The sequence below is a fragment of the Ornithorhynchus anatinus genome, chromosome 5, assembly GCF_004115215.2.
Source record: "Ornithorhynchus anatinus isolate Pmale09 chromosome 5, mOrnAna1.pri.v4, whole genome shotgun sequence".
In the NCBI taxonomy this organism is placed as follows: domain Eukaryota; kingdom Metazoa; phylum Chordata; class Mammalia; order Monotremata; family Ornithorhynchidae; genus Ornithorhynchus; species Ornithorhynchus anatinus.
In genome coordinates this window covers 2,031,320-2,049,946 of record NC_041732.1, presented here as the reverse complement: position 1 = coordinate 2,049,946, position 18,627 = coordinate 2,031,320, and the positions used below count along the sequence as shown (strand labels likewise).

At 56.7% G+C, this 18,627-nt stretch overlaps 2 protein-coding genes across 2 annotated transcripts; both read right to left on the bottom strand.

Annotated features, from left to right (window-relative positions):
• Positions 1–1,706: 1,706 nt before the first annotated feature.
• MIA (MIA SH3 domain containing) lies at positions 1,707–3,359 on the bottom strand. Its single transcript, XM_029066206.2, has 4 exons — positions 3,187–3,359; positions 2,845–2,978; positions 2,137–2,247; positions 1,707–1,848 (listed from the first exon to the last, which is right to left on the bottom strand). The coding sequence occupies exons 1-4, from the start codon at positions 3,308–3,310 to the stop codon at positions 1,828–1,830; spliced, it is 390 nt and encodes a 129-aa protein (XP_028922039.1). The 5' UTR covers positions 3,311–3,359; the 3' UTR covers positions 1,707–1,827.
• A 6,713-nt stretch (positions 3,360–10,072) lies between these two features.
• On the bottom strand, positions 10,073–18,619 carry SNRPA (small nuclear ribonucleoprotein polypeptide A). Its single transcript, XM_029064365.2, has 7 exons — positions 18,513–18,619; positions 16,710–16,802; positions 12,317–12,489; positions 11,368–11,544; positions 10,889–11,062; positions 10,691–10,779; positions 10,073–10,547 (listed from the first exon to the last, which is right to left on the bottom strand). Exons 2-7 carry the CDS (start codon positions 16,780–16,782, stop codon positions 10,388–10,390), a joined length of 846 nt encoding a protein of 281 aa, XP_028920198.1. The 5' UTR covers positions 16,783–16,802; positions 18,513–18,619; the 3' UTR covers positions 10,073–10,387.
• Between the last annotated feature and the right edge of the window lie 8 nt (positions 18,620–18,627).

Here is an 18,627-nt window from a genome sequence, read left to right as displayed (position 1 = left end):
GACCCCATCTGGAAAACGGGGATGAGGACTGTGAGCCCCACGTGGGACAACCTGATCACTCTGTATCCTCCCCAGCGCTTAGAACAGTGCTTTGCACATAGTAAGCGCTTAACAAATGCCAACATTATTATTATTATTATATAGAATTTCAGACAGGTGGCTGGAAAAACAGTGCTTTGCACATAGTAGGCGCTTAACAAATGCCAACATCATCATCATTATTATTATTCTTATATCGAATTTCAGACAGGCGGCTGGAAATCTCTACTCGGGGCGATTGCTCGGCCCTGCCTGGTTCTCCTCATTATAGAGCATCGGATGGGCAAATGCCATCGATAGGCCGGCCACGGGTCCCGACTTCGCTAAGGGAGGACCGGCCCCATCGCGTCCCGAGACCTTAACATGCCAAGCGCTCCGATAATAATAATAATGTTGGCATTTGTTAAGCGCTTACTCTGTGCAGAGCACTGTTCGAAGCGCCGGGATATACAGGGTCATCAGGTGGTCCCCCATGAGGCTCACAGTCTTCATCCCCATTTGACAGATGAGGGAACTGAGGCCCAGAGGAGTGAAGTGACTTGCCCACAGTCACCCAGCTGCCAAGTGGCGGAGGCGGGGTTCGAACCCGCGACCTCTGACTCCCAAGCCCGGGCACTGAGCCACGCTGCTTCTCTAGACAGACACGCGGACGGGATGAACCCAGGGAGGGGAGGATACTCATTCATTAAATCATATTTATTGTGCACTTACTGTGGGCAGATCACGGTACCGAGTGATTGGAAAGCACAATGCGGCGACAGAGAGAGACGATCCCTACCCAACAACGGGCTCACAGTCCAGAAACGGCGCGGCTCAGTGGCAAGAGGCCGGGCTTGGGAGTCAGAGGTCATGGGTTCTAATCCCGCCTCCGCCGCTTGTCAGCTGTGTGACTTCGGGCAAGTCACTTCACGTCTCTGTGCCTCCTCTGTAAGATGGGGATGAAGACGTGAGCCCCACGTGGACAACCTGATCACCTTGTATCCCCCCCCAGCGCTTAGAACAGTGCTTTGCACATAGTAAGCGCTTAAGAAATACCATCGTCAGCAGAAGCGGGGGAGACAGCAAAGCAAAAGGAAAGGCGTAGACGGGCATCAGGAGCAACAGGATGCGTGAGGTGCTCGTCTTGAGTAGACGGCGGCTTGGCCGGACAAAATGGCGGTCGGAGCTTAGAGGCCCGTCACGCTCCACCCTCCGGTCTCTTACCACTCCTAGAGATTCTAGGCGCCGGAGTTATTACCCGTTTGGACCGTGAGCCCGTCGTTGGGCAGGGATCGTCTCTATCTGTTCCCGAATTGTACATTCCAGGCGCTTGGTACAGTGCTCTGCTCACGGTAAGCGCGCTCAATCAATACTACTGAATGAATACTCTCGTTCACTTAAGTAAGACGGTAATGAGGCAGTCGGGTGGGTCTAGAAGCAAAACAGCTTCAGAGGGGACGGTCAGAAGGGGAGAGGTAAACGCGGGGCCCCGATCCCTGGGTTTCATTCATTCATTTCATTCGTTCATTCAATCGCATTTATTGAGCGCTTACGGTGTGCAGAGCACTGAACTGAGCGCTTGGGAGAGTGCAACGGAACGATGAGAAGATACATTCCCTGCCCACGGCGAGCCTCCGCATTAGCGTTCCTCCTCACCATCCACCCTGGCCCCGCAAAACACCACGCAGTTCAGTGACACAAGCGCTTTGATGTTTGCGAAGCGTCAATCCTCGGGTCCCCAGGCCCCAGGAGGGCAGGAGGAGAGGTCGGCGGGCCGGTCGGCGGCTGCCGGAGCTGGGGCCGGTCTCGCTAGCAGAAGAAGTCCCATTGCTGAAAGGGAGACGGAAACGGGAGATAGCAAGGCCCCAAACCTTGGCTTTTCCAGGCTGACCCCGGCCAGCGTCCCTGGGACGGAACGGGATCGGACCGGGTGGTTTTTAACCGTAGCAGGGAGTGGCTGGTGAATTAGAAGCAAATCGCATGCAAACTGAAAACGTTATTTCCAGAGGGCGAGAGGGGAATCGGCACCCGAGCCCAGGGGATTTGAGGAGAGGGGCGGTGACCCTCAGACACCCCCCCCCAGGACCTCCCCCCGCACCCCGCCTCCACGAGACTCACGTCCGTTTTCACGGCGACTTTCCCCGGCTTGAGAGGCCGGGTCTCCCGCACGACGCTGCTGGGGAAGTAGCCGAGCCGGGCGGCCTGGTCTCCGTAGTAGGCCCCTTGCGCCTAATAATGATATTCAATAGTATTTAGTGAGCGCTTACTATGTGCGGAGCACTGTACTGAGCGCTTGGAATGGACGAATCGGTAACAGATAGAGACGGTCCCCGCCCTCCGACGGGCTCACGGTCTAATCGGGGGAGACGGACGGACGAGAACGATGGCGATAGATAGAGTCGAGGGGATGAACGTCTCATTAAAACAATAGCAAATAAACAGAATCAAGGTGACGTACCTCTCGTTAACAAAATAAATAGGGTAATGAAGATGTATAGAGTCGAGCGGACGAGTTCAGCAACTGGGGTGTTTGCTAAGCACTTATTAGGTGCCGGGCACTGTAATCGTCATCGTGATAATAATTACGGCACTTGTCAAGCGCTTACTACGTGCCAGGCACTGTACTAAGCCAAGCACTGGGGTGGATGCGAGCAAACGGGGTTGGACCCGGTCCCTGTCCCGTGTGGGGCCGGCAGCCTCAATCCCCACTTCACAGACGAGGTCACTGAGGCACAGAGGAGTTAAGCGACTTGCCCAAGGTCACACAGCAGAGAAGTGGCGGAGCCGGGATGCCCCTCCACCCCCGCCCACCCTTGACGGACTTACGCTGCCCCCCCAGAAGAGCCGCCCCCGGCCCCGGAGCTTGGAGAAGACGTAGATGACCTGTCCCTGTTGGATGGACAGGAAGCGGCAGTCGGGCCCCACGTAGTCCTGGAGAGCCACGGCCACGGAGATGGGGTCTGGGGAGGAGGCGAGGGCTCGTCTGGGCTGCCCGGGACCGCTGCCCACCCCCGACTCCGGGCACAGCGGGCCTGCCGTTTCCCCGGCTGCCAGCGGCTCGCCTACGGGGTCCGCCGCGCCCGAATCCCACCCCGCCCCAGGAGCCCCCGCGGACAGAATGCCCCCCGCCCGGCCCCCAGGCCGTCCCCCCGCCCCCCCCGATCTCACAGCTGCACTCCTCGTCCGCGCACAGCTTCCTGTCCGCCAGAGTGGGCATGGGGCGGGCGGCGGGGCCGGGCCGCGGGAGGCCGCAGAGCAGGGCCACGGCGAGGAGCAGCTGGGCCCGGCCCATCTCGGGAGGCTGACGGCGGCGCGGCTCCGGCCGGGGAGTGTGGCGTCAGGGTGGGGGGCGGGCGGGGGGAACCCCCGGCCGCTCCTCCTCCTCCTCCTCCTCCTCACACTTCTGCGGTTCCGGTGACCGCTCTGCGTCTTTCTCGGGCAGAAGGGGCAGGAGCACGGAGGGGTCTTCCGCGGCCTGCCAAGAGATGTCAGTCAGTCGATCTAATTATTGAGTACTTATGTAGTAAGCGCATGGGAGAGTACAATAGACAGACACATTCCCTGCCCACAACGAGCTTACAATCTTAGACGGGGAGACGTCGATAGAAATAACTAGGGGGGGCCAAGCCGCCGAAGACCGGGAAGGGATGGCCAGGGAGTCACGGACCTCCGGGTTCCCTGACCGCCCGGCCGGGCCTCGGAGAGGATAAAACTAATAACGACGATGGTATTTGTAAAGCGCTTACTACGTGCCGAGCACCGTTCTGAGCGCTGGGGTGAATACGAGGTAATCAGGTCGGACACGGTCCCCGACCCACGTGGGGCCTCACGGTCTTGATCCCCATCTTAGAGATGAGGTCATTTAGGCCCAGAGAAGTGAAGCGGCTTGCCCAAGGTCACACGGCAGACGAGTGGCGGAGCCGGGATTAGAGCCCACATCCTCCGACTCCCAAACCCGGGTTCTTCCCGCTAAGCCACGCCGCTTCTCATGGGGGGGGACGGGGAAGCCCCCGGCCCCGTCTCGTTCGGCCGCCGGACGCCTTCAAGCCCCGGACCCGACGGACGAAGGAGAGCAGGGCCAGCGGGCTACCGACGTCGTGCGGGCCCAAGGACTTTGCATGGTAACTAGCCCGCTTGGGTGTTGGCTGCTTTGCTGTCTCCCCCATTTAGACCGCGAGCCCGTCATCGGGCAGGGATGGTCTCTATCTGTTGCTGGATTGTACATTCCAGGCACTTAGTACGCTGCTTCGCACATGGTAAGCGCTCAATAAATACTACTGAATGAACGAATGAATCAATGAATGAGGTGCCCCCATCCCTTTTAAGGGGAGGTGACCCTAGACCTCTCCTTGCCGAGGTGGGCCCGGCGTCCGCGTCCCCTCACGGGGGGCGGGGGAGGGTGGGGAAGGAGGGGCCCGGCTGCCCAGATCCCAATTTTACCCTCCCGCCTGGCTTCCCGGCCTCGCCGCGGACCCCACAACCAGAAGAGCGTCCGGCCAGGTCCAGGGAGGGAGCCGAAATTATGCGGAGCATTTCCTGCGCGGAGGGGCCCTCGGCGGAGGGAGAGGGGTGGCTCGGGCTGAGGGTGGGGGCAGGGGCCGGGGAAAGGGAAGACCACCGCCGGGAGCCCACCCGCCCCATCATCCACCTGGCTCGCCGCTGACCCGAGCCACCGGCCCGAGTTGTAAAAGTGGTGACTTTCTTTTTCTTGTATTTATTAAGCGCTTACTAGGTGCCAGGCACTGTACTGGGTGCTGAGGTAGGTTCAAACTAATCAGGCTGGACCCAGTCCACGGCCCACGTGGGGCTCGCCGTCTTTAATCCCCGTTTTACAGATGAGGGAACTGAGGACCAGAGAAGTGAAGCGACTTACCCGAGGTCACATAGCAAAAGGCCGAGCCGGGATTAGAACGTAGCTCCTTCTGACTCCCGGGCCCGCACGAGGCCACGCTGCTTGTCCAAGCCCCTATTAAGTGCGGGAAAAAATACACGGGTGAAAATTAGACCCGGCGCTGGCCCTCAAGGGGTTCCCAACCTGCGAATGAGGAAGAGCCGAGGGGACGAGCTAAGCGCTCAATAAATATAATCGAATGAATGAGAAGCGATGTACAGTGCTCTGCACATAGGAAGTGCTCAATAAATACCATCGACTGATTGTTTCTTCATGGCTCAGACAGAGTTCATCAGTCAGTCAACTGTATTTACTGAGCGCTTACTGAGTGCAGAGCACTGTGGTAAGGGCTTCGGAGAGTACAGTATAATAATAATAATAATGTTGGTATTTGTTAAGCGCTTACTAGGTGCCGAGCACTGTCCTAAGCGCTGGGGTAGACACAGGGGGAATCAGGTTGTCCCACGTGGGGCTCACAGTCTTCATCCCCATTTTACAGATGAGGTCACTGAGGCCCCGAGAAGTGAAGTGACTTGCCCAAAGTCACACAGCTGACGAGTGGCTGAGCGGGGATTCGAACCCATGACCTCTGACTCCAGAGCCCACGCTCTTTCCACTGAGCCACGCTGCTTCTCATATAAAGACACATTCCCTGTCCACAACGAGCTTACAGTCCAGAGGGGGAGTTCATCAGTCTGTCCCGGCCTCTAGACTGCAAGCGAACCGATCCGTCAACTCTACTCTGCATTCCCCAGTGCCCAGTACAGTGCCCGGCACAGTAAGTGCTCAATAAATGCCACCGATCGATGGATCCATCGGTCGGAGCGGCAGCCGCCGCCTTCCGTAATTCTGAAAGCTGAGACCTCTTCACGCCACCCCTGCCTCCTCATCCTCCCGGCTGGGGAATGATCGATTAATCAGTGGTATTTATTGACTGCCTACTGTGTGCAGAGCACTGTACTCGGGACAGAGCAACAGAGTTGATAGATCTGTTATCTGCCCACGAGGAATTTACAGTCTGGGAGGGAAGACGGACGTTAAAATCACTTCGCTTCTCCGTGCCTCAGTTGCCGCATCTGTAAAATGGGGATTGAGACCGGGAGCCCCACGTGGGACTGCATCCGACCCGATTTGCTTGGATCCACCCAGCGTTTAGTACAGTGCTTGGCACAGAGTAAGCGCTTAACAAATACCATAATAATAGTAAAATAAATCACGCATATGAACACAAGTGCTGCGGACCTGGGGGGTGGATTGAATAGCAAGTGTTTAAAGAGGACGGATTCAGGTGACGTAGGTGGGAGGGAGGAGGAAAAATAATGATAATGATGGTATTTGTTAAGCGCTTACTATGTGCCAAGCACTGTTCTAAGCGCTGGGGGGGATACAAGGTGATGAGGTTGTCCCGAGTGGGGCTCACAGTCTTAATCCCCTTTTTACAGTGGAGAGCCCCTATGGAATAATAATAATAATAATAATAATGTTGGTATTTGTTAAGCGCTTACTATGTGCCGAGCACTGTTCTAAGCGCTGGGGTAGACATAGGGGAGTCAGGTCGTCCCACGTGGGGCTCACAGTCTTAATCCCCATTTTACAGATGAGGGAACTGAGGCACAGAGAAGTTAAGTGACTTGCCCACAGTCACACAGCCGACAGGTGGCAGAGCTGGGATTCGAACTCACGAGCCCTGACTCCAAAGCCCGTGCTCTTTCCACTGAGCCATGCTGCTTCTCTGGAAGCGGTGTAGCCTAGTGGATAAAGCACAGGCCTGGGAGTCAGAAGGTCATGGGTTCTAATCCCAGCTCCGCCACTTGTCTGCTGTGTGACCTTGGGCAACTCACTTCACTTCTCAGTTCCCTCATCTCTAAAATCGAGATTAAAGGCCGTGAACCCTACGTGGGACAGGGACTGTGTCCAACCTGATTAATCTGTACCTACCTATCTGTCCCTACAGAGAAGCAGCATGGCTCAGTGGAAAGAGCCCGGGCTTGGGAGTCACGGGTCATGGGTTCGAATCCCAGCTCCGCCACCTGTCAGCTGTGTGACTTTGGGCAAGTCACTTCACTTCTCGGTGCCTCAGTTACCTCATCTGTAATATGGGGACTGTGAGCCCCACGTGGGACAACCCGATTCCCCAGCGCTTAGAACGGTGCTCGGCACCTAGTAAGCGCTTAACAAATACCAACGTTATTATTTATTATTATTATTACCCCAGCTCTTAGTACAGTGCCTGGTGCATAGGAAGTGATTAAAACCAGCAAAGAAAAGGAAGGGGCTTGGTCAGGGAAGGCCTTTGGGGGACGTAATTTTAGCTAGGCTTTGAAGGTGGGAAGAGTGGTGGTCTGTCTGATGTGAAGGGGGAGGAAGTTCCAGGCCAGAGGCAGAACGTGGGGGAGGATGAGAGGCGAGAAAGGTGAATTTTGGGCACAGCGAGTGGGTTGGCATTAGAGGAGTGAAGTGTGAGGGCTGGGTTGTAATAGAAAGGGGCTAACGGGAGCCCCTGGGGGCCGGGGCAACCTCCTCATCCCGCTGCAGCCGCTTCCTCCACCGTAGAGGGCCCGTCTCTTCGGCGCTGGCCTGCCGCCGCACCCTCTGACGGGCAGCTCTCGGGGCAGGAAGACGCCGCACCCTCCCGGGGCCCTGCCCTACCCAGGTTGGCCCAGAGCAGGGGGATCTCCAAGTCCGAGCTCCGGAGAAGCAGCTTGGCCCAGTTGGATAGAACCCGGGCCTGGGAGTCGGAAGGATCTGGGTTCTAATCACCGCTCCGTCACTTGCCTGCCGGGTGACCTTGAGCGGTCACTTCCCTTCCCTATATCTGTAAAATGGGGATTAAAGACCGCGAGCCCTTATGTGGGTCAGGGACTGTGTCCAACTTGATTATCTTGTATCTACCCCAGTGCTTCGAACAGGGCCTGGCACCTAGTAAGCACTTAAATACCACCATCATTAGGCCAGGATGGGAGGGAAGGGTACTCACTACACCGCTCTGCCCTCCTCCCCCTGCCTAAGGGCACAGGTTCTGCTGGTCCTCGCCCCGGTGTCACCAACCCGGCCCTGGCACTAAGGATTAGAGGTTGGCTCGTTCCTGGTGTGACCGCTTCCTGATGGATGTCGTCAACCGACTTCCCTGTCACTTCCCGAGCACTTAGAATTGTCCTCTGCTTGCAGTTAGCACCGAATACCAGGAGTCGAATGACTGATCGTGGAGAGGACCAGATCTGGAGTCCTTTCGTCTTCTGGGGGGAGGCCGATCCCTCCCCGCTGAAAGCCCTGCGGTTTGTTCGTTCATTCGGTGAAGCCCTAAGGGGGACATACAGCCCACTACGTTCCCTAAATGGGGGATGAATTGACTGTGGTAGGATTGGGTAGGGCCACCCCGATTAGCCACCCTCTCCCTCTTCTCCTTCCCATAGCCAAGAGAATGGGCCAGAGAGGGAGGGGAAATAATTCTGGTAATTGTTAAAAGCTTACCGTGCCAGAAACGGTACTAAGAGCTGGGGTGAACAGAAACACATCAGCTGGACGCAGACCCTGTCCCACGTAGGGCTGCCTCAATCCCCATTTTCCAGCTGAGGTAACTGAGGCACAGTCAAGGGATTTGCCCAACATCACACTGCAGACAAGCGGTGGAGCGGGGATTAGAACCCACGACCTTCAGACTCGCAGGGCCGTGTTCCGTCCGTTTGGTAAAGCAGATGGCAGAGGGTGTTTAAGGAGAAGGCCGAAGCGACCTGGCCACCCGCTACGGGGATTAACCGATTCGTCAGGGCTCCCTAGGTGGATTGGGGGCTCCTGCAGTGACTGTGTCTACTCACTCGAGGGTTCAGTGGGGCGCCCTGCCCAGAGCGAGCACTCAGTAAGTCCCCTCCATGCTCGACGACCTCTTTCCCGGCCAAGGGGAGGATTCCCCGCCGCCTTTCCGCTGCACCGCCCCCAGCCCCACTCGTCCGCGGGACACAGACCCGCCCCACGCAAGCAGGGCTGTAGAGGATTTGAAGTGGAAGCACACTGGGACTTCTCCAGCCAGGAAACAGAAAGTGAGAGGCCCCCAGTTGGAGGCTTAGGCTGAACCCCGACATCCTCCCCCCCCCCCCAACTGAGATGCCCTTCATCCCCTTCTCCAGCCGTTCTTCTCTTTTTAATAATTATGATGTTCGTTAAGCGCTTACCGTGTGCCAGGCACCGGGGCGAATACAAGCGAATCGGGTTGGACACAGACCCCACAGTCTCAATCCCCATTTTCCAGATGAGGTAACTGAGACCAGAGAAGTGACTTGCCCTCAGGTCACACAGCAGCGGCAGAACCGGGATTAAAACCCCTAACTTTCTGACTCCCAAGGCCCGTGTTCTATCCTTGACGGCAGTATTCTTTCTCCCACTTGTCGTACGATCCCAAGTCCTCGGCACCACAGGGGCTCAAGTGATGAGGACTAAGGCTGGCCTTTGTTGGACTCCAAATTCCAGAATGCCGCGGGGTAATCAGCCTGCACACGCCACCGTGTGTTTCCGTCTATCTGGCCGGGTTAGGCCCGCTCTTATCCGGACCGCAAAACGGGTCAGCGCCTGGCAGGCCTCACCCAGCTCACGCCAAGCCAGGACGAGGTTCCGAGACGGGGGGCAAAAAGAAGTCCCGGCCGGAGCGGCGAGACCGTCGCCCGCGATCCGGACGAAAACGAGGACGGCGGCCCCCGCGGCTTTCAAGGCTAGAGGTCCAGGTGTGCTCGGCCCAGGTCTCCGAGAAGACCTGGGTATCCCAAAATGGTGGCTCGATGACCTCCGAGCTCTCTCAAAGCCCCCTCGACGCCGGCCACCCTCCCCCTCCTCCAACTGCCAAGAGAGAGGGTCTGGGTGAGCGATGAAGACGGGGGGTGGGGGTGTCAGAGAAAGGGTCCCCGGTGGCTAAATGAGAGGGGGCCGGAGTTGGGTTCGACCGAGCCGACGCGGCGGCGAGGAGCGAGGATGGGGCAGGAGGGAAGGCCCGGGCCGGTCGAGGAAGCGGAATCAAGCCTCAGCCTGGCTTCGCCCTCCGCCCGCAGCGGCCGGGTCTGCTGCGGACTTCCGCCCCGTGGGCCGCTCCAAGGGTCCGGGCCAGGATCCTCCCCCGAACCTGGGAGGGCGGCGGGCGGCGGGGGGAGGCCCGACGCCTCAAGGAGACACAGCGGGGGAGACGACGACGGACATTTTATTAGGCTCCTCAGCCCCAGGTGCAATGCCTGCCACGCAGACCCTGGGTACAAGGCTGGGGACCGGCAGCGCACATCCACGCACGGCACGCACCCACTCACACACACCAAAGAACCCCCACCCCCAAACCACCGGGAGTTACAGAGGCAAGAGGGGAGGGAAGAGGGGACACTCGAGGCCTGGCCCCCACCCCCAGATGGGACTTACCTTCGGGGTCTGGTGGCCCCAAGCTGAGGATGGGGGGCAGGCCAGGAAGGGGGGAGGAGGTGGGGGAAGGAGGGAGGGAGGGAAGGACTATTTCTTGGCGAAAGAGATCTTCATGGCATTGTTCTGGGTGATCTTGAAGCCCTGCAGGGCGTCCCGAGCGGCCCCGGCCTGCACCTCGTTGTCAAACTCCACGAAGGCGATGTCGTGGCGGCCGGGGACCAGGCGGACTTCCTTGAAGCCGGGGAACCTGGACGGGGCGGAGGGGAGGCCGGGTGAGGGGGCGTCTCGACGGCAGCCACAAGCTGACCCGGGGTGCTCGTCCCCGTTTCCCCCCGACCCCAACCCGCCGCGACCCACAGAGCGGGGGGGGGGGGGGGACGGAGGACTCACTGGTTGAACAGCATGGACAGCATGAGCTCGTTGGTCTCCTCGGGTAGGTTGGTGAGGAAGAGGATGTGGTTGGGCGGGTTCTCCGACAGCTGGGAACAAAGAGGGGCGGGGGTGAGGGCAGCCCCGGCCGCGCCCTCCGCCGCCAACCCGGCCACCGCCGCCCCCGCCGCCCGAGGGACGCGGGGAGAGGGTACTCACCGGCTGGGCAGGCGGCATCTGGCCGGCCATCATCTGCTGCGGGGGCATGGCTCCTGGGGGGATCTGGCCGGGGGTCATGCCAGGGGGCGGGATCATGCCCGGAGGCGGCATGTACGGTGGCTGGCCTGGCAGGTGATGCATCATGCGAGGGGCCTGGCTCATGGGGGGCATCCCCTGCGCGCAGAGAAGAGAGGCGGTGGGGGAGGGAGGAGAGAGATTCAGTTGCCCCTCTTGCCATGCCAGGGCTTCGCGATCTCCACCTGGCCTCAGCCCCATCCAGTGGGCTCCGCCCCCCCAGCTCTCGGGGCGGAAAAGTCATCGGAAGGGAGGGGGATCCTGGCACCATCTCCCTTCCCCCGGAGGCAGGGCAGGAGGGGAAGAATGGGGTGCGACCGCGACGGGGCAGACGCGGACACGCACGCGCGGATCCCGAGCGGGGTCTCGCCTGCCCGGGGCGGGGATGGCAGGGAGGCACTCACCGGGACGGGTCCCTGCACGGCGGGCACCACGGGGGTAGCCGCCCCGGCCGCCGCCTTCTTGGTGGCCGGAGCCTCCTGGCTCTTGGGCTTCCGCTTCTCCCGCTTGCGGTCCCGCTCCACGTACGTGCCCTTCATCTTGGAGATGATGTCCGAGTCCGACTTGGCGTACTGGATCCTCTGCGGGCGAAGGGAACAGGTCGACACCTGCCCGGCCTCCCGGCCCCTCCTCGCCGGTTGGCCCGCGGGCGGAGCGGGCCTCGGGGGATGCCTGGAACCACGGCCGGGACCCCATCCCACCCAGCCAGCGCCACCCGAACCAACCGTCAGTCCATCGTATTTACTGAGTGCTTACTGCGTGCGGAGCACTGGACTCAACGCTTAGGAGAGGATGCCATAACAACAGGACAGACACATTTCCTCGCCCACAACAGGCTTACAGTAGAGGGGGCCGAACCTTGGTTCGGACGAGAAGTCCGCACGACCCAAAGGTCCTCAGTCCAGCCTGGTGGGGGTCTCCTCGCCCCCTCCCCTAAGTCGCCAGGTGACCCTTCAAGGGAAGGATCAGAGGGAGAAGCCAGGGGAGACCAGCCCCCAGACCTTCTCCTGTACCCCGGGGGGAAAAGGGGCAGCGGCAAGAGTTTAAATGAAGCAGCGTGGCTCAGTGGAAAGAGCACGGGATTGGGAGCCAGAGGTCATGGGTTCTAATCCCGGCTCCGCCACTTGTCAGCTGTGTGACTTTGGGCAAGTAACTTCACTTTCTTCATCTGTAAAATGGGGATGAAGACTCTGAGCCCCACATGGGACAATTGATTATCTTGCATCCCCTCCCCAGGGCTTAGAACAGTGCTTGGCACATAAATACTTAAATACCATCATCATCATGAACACATTCCCCAGGCCGGTGGGAATGTGCAGACCCCTCCGATCTTTCCCCAGCCCGGCCACTTACCATGGGCTTATCGTAGAAGGGGAAGCCCTGCATCGAGCGCAAGGCGTTCGTGGCGCTGTTGACTTCCTTGAAGATGACAAAGGCCTGGCCCCGCATCTTCAGGCTCCGGGACACCAGGATGTCCAGGATCTGGCCGAACTGGGAGAAGATGGCGTACAGAGATTTCTTCAACTCTGGAAGAGCGGGGAGAAGGGGAAACAGGAAGTGTGAAGGACAGAGCGTCTGGCTAATTCCGGCTCCATCGCCTGCCCGCTGCATGACCGCGGTTACATCGCTTGACTTCTCTGGGCCCGTCTGGGTAGGAGGGAGAACGGATTTTGAATCCCCTTCTGACAGATGAGGAACCCGTGAGCCCCTCGGGGGACGGAGTCCGCGCCTGAACTGATCGTGCTTAACCACCGGCACGATGCCGTTCTGATTAATAACCCTCCCTCTCCTCCCTGCTCGGCAAAACACACTTGCAAAGGCGTCCTTTCCCGCCCAGACTCGTGAAACTGGAGGAGGGTTTTCCACGGGTTTCAGGCACCAACAGAATAGACCTCATCCTCCCTTAAGGCTCCGGCACCCTCTAAGAATAGCTCTAACAACATTAAGTGTTTACTACATGCGGGGACTGAGTCATGGTCCCTGACCCTCGAGAAGAAGAGCGTCTGAAAATTTCATCAGAAGCGGGAGGACTGGAGCCGGTCACACGAGGAGTGATGACGCTACACGACACTAAGCAGGACGGTGCAGCGGACAGAGCCCGGGCCTGAGAGTCGCGATCCTGGCTCTGCCACGTGTCTGCTGTGTGACCTTGCCCAAGTCACTTCACTTCTCTGGCCCTCAGTGACCTCATCTGTACAATGGGGAGAGAGACTGTGAGCCCCACGTGGGACAAGGGATCATGCCCGATCCAATTTGGTGGTAACCATCTCTGGGTTTAGTACAGTGTCCGGCACAAGGTAAGCGCTTATATATCATATTATACATTATATAACATATATATAATTATATATATATTATATATCCCCTTTTCCCTCTGCTGCCTCTCTGCCCCCCTCCTCCCTTCCCCTCAGGACTGTGCTCGTCCACTCATTCGTATACATTTTTATTACCCTATTTATTTTGTTAATAAGACGTACGTTCCCTTGATTCTACTTATTGCTATTGTTTTAATGAGACGTACACCCCCTTGATTCTATTTATTGCTACTGTTTCTGTCCGTCTCTCCCGATTAGCCCGTGAGCCCGTCGACGGGCAGGGATTGTCTCTATCTGTTGCCGATCTGTCCATTCCAAGCGCTTAGGACAGTGCTCTGCACATAGTAAGCGCTCAGTAACTACCACTGAATGAATGCATTTTATTATTATTTAAAAGGACAACCACCCGAAATACAAACCATCAGTAGGATGCTGTGGCTAGAGGAGCAGAATTTCAGGCTCCCTGGGGCTCAGAGGCCAAGGCACCCCTATAGCTGGAGGTCTTCCCTAGGTTTTCTGGAAACCTCAGGCTATGGGTGCCGTTTCCTTTTCCATCTGGGTGGAGGGTTGGGACTCTAAAGCACTCACTCACCTTGCCCCCTCCTACCTCACCTCGCTGCTCTCTTACGACAACCCGGCCCGCACGCTTTGCTCCTCTAATGATAACCGGCTCACGGTACCTCGATCTCGTCTATCTCGCCGCCAACCTCTTGCCTACGTCCTGCCCCTGGCCCGGAATGCCCTCCCTCCTCAGATCCGACAGACAATTACGCTCCTCCCCTTCGAAGTCTCCTCCGGGAAGGAGGCCTGCCCTGATTAAGCCCTCCTCCCCTCTTCCGCGTCACCCTGATGTGCTCCCTTTGCTCTTCCCCGCTCCCGGCCACACACGTATCTGTCGTTTATTTGTATCGCTGTCTGTCTCCCCCACGTCTAGACTGTGAATTCACTGCGGGAAAGGGATGCGCCTACCAACTCGGTTGTACTGAACTCACCCGGGCACTCAGATGCAACGGATTGATTGAATACTCTAGAAGAACTCCTTTCTCTCTGCGCGTGTGTGTGGTTTGTTGTTTTTTTCGGGGGGGAGGAGAGAAATCATGCCTCCTCTTGTACTCTCCCTACTGCTTAATACAGTGTAATAGTAATAATAATAATAATGATGCTAGTTGTTAAACACTTACTTGTGCCAAGCACTTCTCTAAGCGCTGGGGTGGATACAGCGTAATCAGGTTGTCCCACGTGGGGCTCACACTTTCGATCTTCATTTTACAGCCGAGGTAACTGAGGCACCGAGAAGTGAAGTGACTTGCCCACCGTCATCCAGGAGACGAGTGGCGGGGCCGGGATCAGAACCCACGTCCTCGGACTCCCAAGCCCGGGCTCGTTCCGCTAAGTCAAGCTGCTGGCACTTGACGAATATCGCGGGTCGGGTCATTTGGTTAAGCGGCCCCATGAGGAAAGGACAACATAACCAGGATACCAGCAACATCGGCATCGATCGGTAGTATTTACGGAGCGTCCACTGTACGCGGAACACCGTTCTCAACGTTTGAGAGCTCCAACGCGTGATCCCGCCCTCGAGGAGCTTGCAAGCTAGGGGCAGAAGTTATAAACCATAAGGAATTACGGGATCCCTGCCCAGGCCGGAGCCGGGAATGCCTACGGGAAGCCACCAGCGGCTCTTTCAAGTAAGGCAAACGGGACTTTGCTTGGGACGCCAACCCCGCGTCTTCCTCAGCCGCCGACGAGGAGGGAGAGGCATGGGGGTTAATTAGCTCAACATCTGGAACTAAAAATCCCCAAATGCTGCCGAGGCCCCGGGATCTAATCCCGGCTCTGCCACGTACCTGCTCTGCGACCTTGGTCAAGTCACTTCCCTTCTCTGCGCCTCGCTCCTCCCATCTGCAGAATGGGGATTCGATACCTGTTCTCCCTCCTACTCAGAATATGAACCCCACGAGGGACCTGATGATCTTGCATCTACTCCAGCACTTAAATACCACAATTATCATCGGTCTAGCTAGCTAGCGTACCCCGATATCAGTAGCCAGACTACATGGAGAGCCGCTACTCGCTAGGAGGCTTGTACTTCCCGAATTGTGCTTTCCACCATTTTGTACTTTCCAAGCGCTTAGTACAGTGTTCTGCACATAGTAAGCGCTCAATACGATTGAATGAAATGAGGTGCTGCTCAAGCCTCAGGGAGGGAGATCTAGGCCCGGATTATTTTTTTTTTATGGAATTTGCTAAATGTCTATCACGAGCCAATCAATAGTATTTAATAATAATAATAATGTTGGTACTTATTAAGCACTTACTATGTGCAATGTTCTAAGCACTGGGGTATACAGGGTAATTAGGTTGTCCCACATGAGGCTCACAGTCTTAATCCCCATTTTACAGACGAGGTAACTGAGGCACAGAGAAGTTAAGTGACTTGCCCACAGTCACACAGCTGACAAGTGGCAGAACCGGGATTCGAACGCTTGACCTCTGACTCCCAATCTCGTGCTCTTTCCACTGAGCCAAGCTGCTTCATTTACTGAGCGATTACTGCACACAGAGCACTGCACTAAGCGCTTGGGAGAGTATAATGTGATAGACATTCTCTGCTCACAAGTTTACTGTCTACCCAAGCACTGTACTATACGCCGGGGTTAGAAATAAGCTAATCAGGTTGGATCCAATCCATGTCCCACAAGGGACTCAATCTTAACCCCCATTTTACAGAGGAGGGAACTGAGTCACAGAGAAAGGTCACACAGCAGACAAATGGCGGGGACGAGATTAGAACCCAGGTCCTCTGACTCCCAGGCCCAAACGCTTTAATGATAATAATAATTCTGGTACTTGCTAAGCACTTATTATGTGCCAAGCACTGGAGCAGATCCAAGGTCCAGAGAAACAGCGCGGCTCAATGGAAAGAACAAGGGCTTGGGAATCAGAGGTCACGGGTTCTAATCCCGGCTCCGCCGCCTGTCAGCTGTGTGACTCTGGGCAGGTCATTTAACTTCTCTGTGCCTCAGTTACTTCATCTGTAAAACGGGAATTAAGAACGTGGGCCCACGTGGGACAACCTGATCACCTTGTATCCCCCACAGCGCTTAGAACAGTGTTTCACACACAGCAAGCGCTAACAAATTCCATCATTATCATTATTATTATTATTAAGGTGATCAGGTTGGACACAGTCCCTGTCCCACACGGGGTTCACAGTCTCAATCCCCATTTTCCAGATGAGGGAACCGAGGCCCAGAGAATTCATTCGTTCAATCGTATTTATTGAGCGCTCACTGTGCGCAGAGCACTGTACTAAGCGCTTGGAAAGTACAATTCGGCAATACTGGTTCTTTCCATTAGGCCACACCGCTTCCCTCCAAAGCCATGCTGGTTCCCGGGCCTCGGGACCCCTCGGAGAGCAACCGACTCACCATCTTTCTTGATCTTCTCATTGAGGTTGTTGATGTAGATGGTGTGATTGGGACGGGTCTCCGGCACGGCCATGGCCGAACCGAGTTGAGAACCTGTCAAGAACAAGGTGACAAAGTTCGCTCCCAAATCCCCTTCGACGCCCAGCCTCCCCAGCCGCCACTGCAAACCTCCAGACCCGAGGGAGTGTGCCAACTTGTATTTTCCAAGTGTGGTACTTAGGCGCTTCCTACGTGACAATGTACTAAACACCGGGGTGAATACAAGCCAATCGGGATGGATAAAGTCCCCGTCCCGCGTGGGGCTCAGTCGTAATCCCCCTTTTACAGATGAGGGACCTGAGGCCTAGAGAAGTGAATTAATAATGTTGGTATTTGTTAAGCGCTTACTATGTGCCGAGCACCGTTCTAAGCGCTGGGGCAGATACAGGGTCATCAGGTTGTCCCACGTGGGGCTCACAGTTAATTCCCATTTTACAGATGAGGTCACTGAGGCACAGAGAAGTGAAGTGACTTGCCCACAGTCACACAGCTGACAAGTGGCAGAGCCGGGATTTGAACTCATGACATTAACTTGCCCAAGGTCACACAGCAGGCAAGTGGTAAAAGTGAAATGAAAACCCGTCTCCTCCTCCGCCCTGTAAGCTTGCAGGGAATGTGTCTGTTCTTTGTTAATAATAATAATGAATATTGGTGGTATTTGTTAAGCCCTACATGCAAAGCAGAGAAGCAGTGTGGCTCAGTGGAAAGAGCCTGGGCTTGGGAGTCAGTCACGGGTTCGAATCCTGGATCTGCCACTTGTCAGCTGTATGACTGTGGGCAAGTCACTTCACTTCTCTGTGCCTCAGTGACCTCATCTGTAAAATGGGGATGAAGACTGTGAGCCTCACCTGGGACAACCTGATCACCCTGTATCTACCCCAGCGCTTAGAACTGTGCTCGGCACATAGTAAGCGCTTAACAAATACCAACATTATTATTCTCTGTGCCTCTGTGACCTCATCTGCAAAATGGGGATTAACTGTGAGCCTCACGTGGGACAACCCGATGACCCTGTATCTCCCCCAGCGCTTAGAACAGTGCTCCGCACATAGTAAGCGTTTGACAAATACCAACATTATTACTATTACCCCAGCGCCTAGAACAGTGCTCCGCACATAGTAAGCGCTTAACAAACACCAACATTATTATTACCCTAGTGCTTAGAACAGTGCTCCGCACATAGTGAGCGCTTAACAAATACCAACATTATTATTATTCACTTCTCTGGGCCTCAGTGATCACATCTGGAAAATGGGGATGAAGACGGTGCCATTGTTAGTGGCAATTTAGTTGCCATTGTTTTTACGAGACGTTCTTCCCCTTGACTCTATTTATTGCCATCGTTCTCGTCTGTCCGTCTCCCCCGATTAGACCGTAAGCCCGTCAAAAGGCAGGGACTGTCTCTATCTGTTGCCCACTTGTTCATTCCAAGCGCTTAGTACAGTGCTCTGCACATAGTAAGCGCTCAATAAATACTATTGAATGACGGTGAGCCCCACGGGGGACCATCTGATGACCTTGTATCTCCCCCCAGCGCTTAGAACAGTGCTCGGCACATAGTGATTATTATTTATTATTATCCTTTAGCCCCTCTCCTTTTTGGGGTCGCCATCCATGCCGCCGCCGGGGGTACCCTCCCACCCGTGGGATGTCCGGCGTCCCCCCGCGAGAAGGAGGCGGCCAGCTTGAAAATCCCCAGCCCGCGGGAAAGGCCGGACCCCGCGGAGTCCAGCGGAGCGGCCGCCGCGGGCCGGCAGACCTCACCTCCAACGGATGACCGCGGATGGCAGCGGATGACCCCCGATGCGCGCCGATGATGGCCGCCGGTAATCTCCGCCGGGCCCGCCGACGCCTTCGACGCGCTGCTCCAGGGCCGCTT

Excerpts from the sequence above, each read along its gene's own strand:
- SNRPA (XM_029064365.2), bottom strand. The coding sequence starts at position 16,782 with ATGGCCGTGCCGGAGACCCGTCCCAATCACACCATCTACATCAACAAC. Across the intron at positions 11,063-11,367 it reads CCGTGCAGGGACCCGTCCCG|GGGATGCCCCCCATGAGCCA; the intron begins GTGAGTGCCTCC and ends CTCTGCGCGCAG. Across the intron at positions 10,548-10,690 it reads CTGTCCATGCTGTTCAACCA|GTTCCCCGGCTTCAAGGAAG; the intron begins GTGAGTCCTCCG and ends CGCCCCGTCCAG.
- MIA (XM_029066206.2), bottom strand. The coding sequence starts at position 3,310 with ATGGGCCGGGCCCAGCTGCTCCTCGCCGTGGCCCTGCTCTGCGGCCTC. Across the intron at positions 2,979-3,186 it reads CGCGGACGAGGAGTGCAGCT|ACCCCATCTCCGTGGCCGTG; the intron begins GTGAGATCGGGG and ends CCTCCTCCCCAG. Across the intron at positions 2,248-2,844 it reads GGCTCTTCTGGGGGGGCAGC|GCGCAAGGGGCCTACTACGG; the intron begins GTAAGTCCGTCA and ends TATCATTATTAG.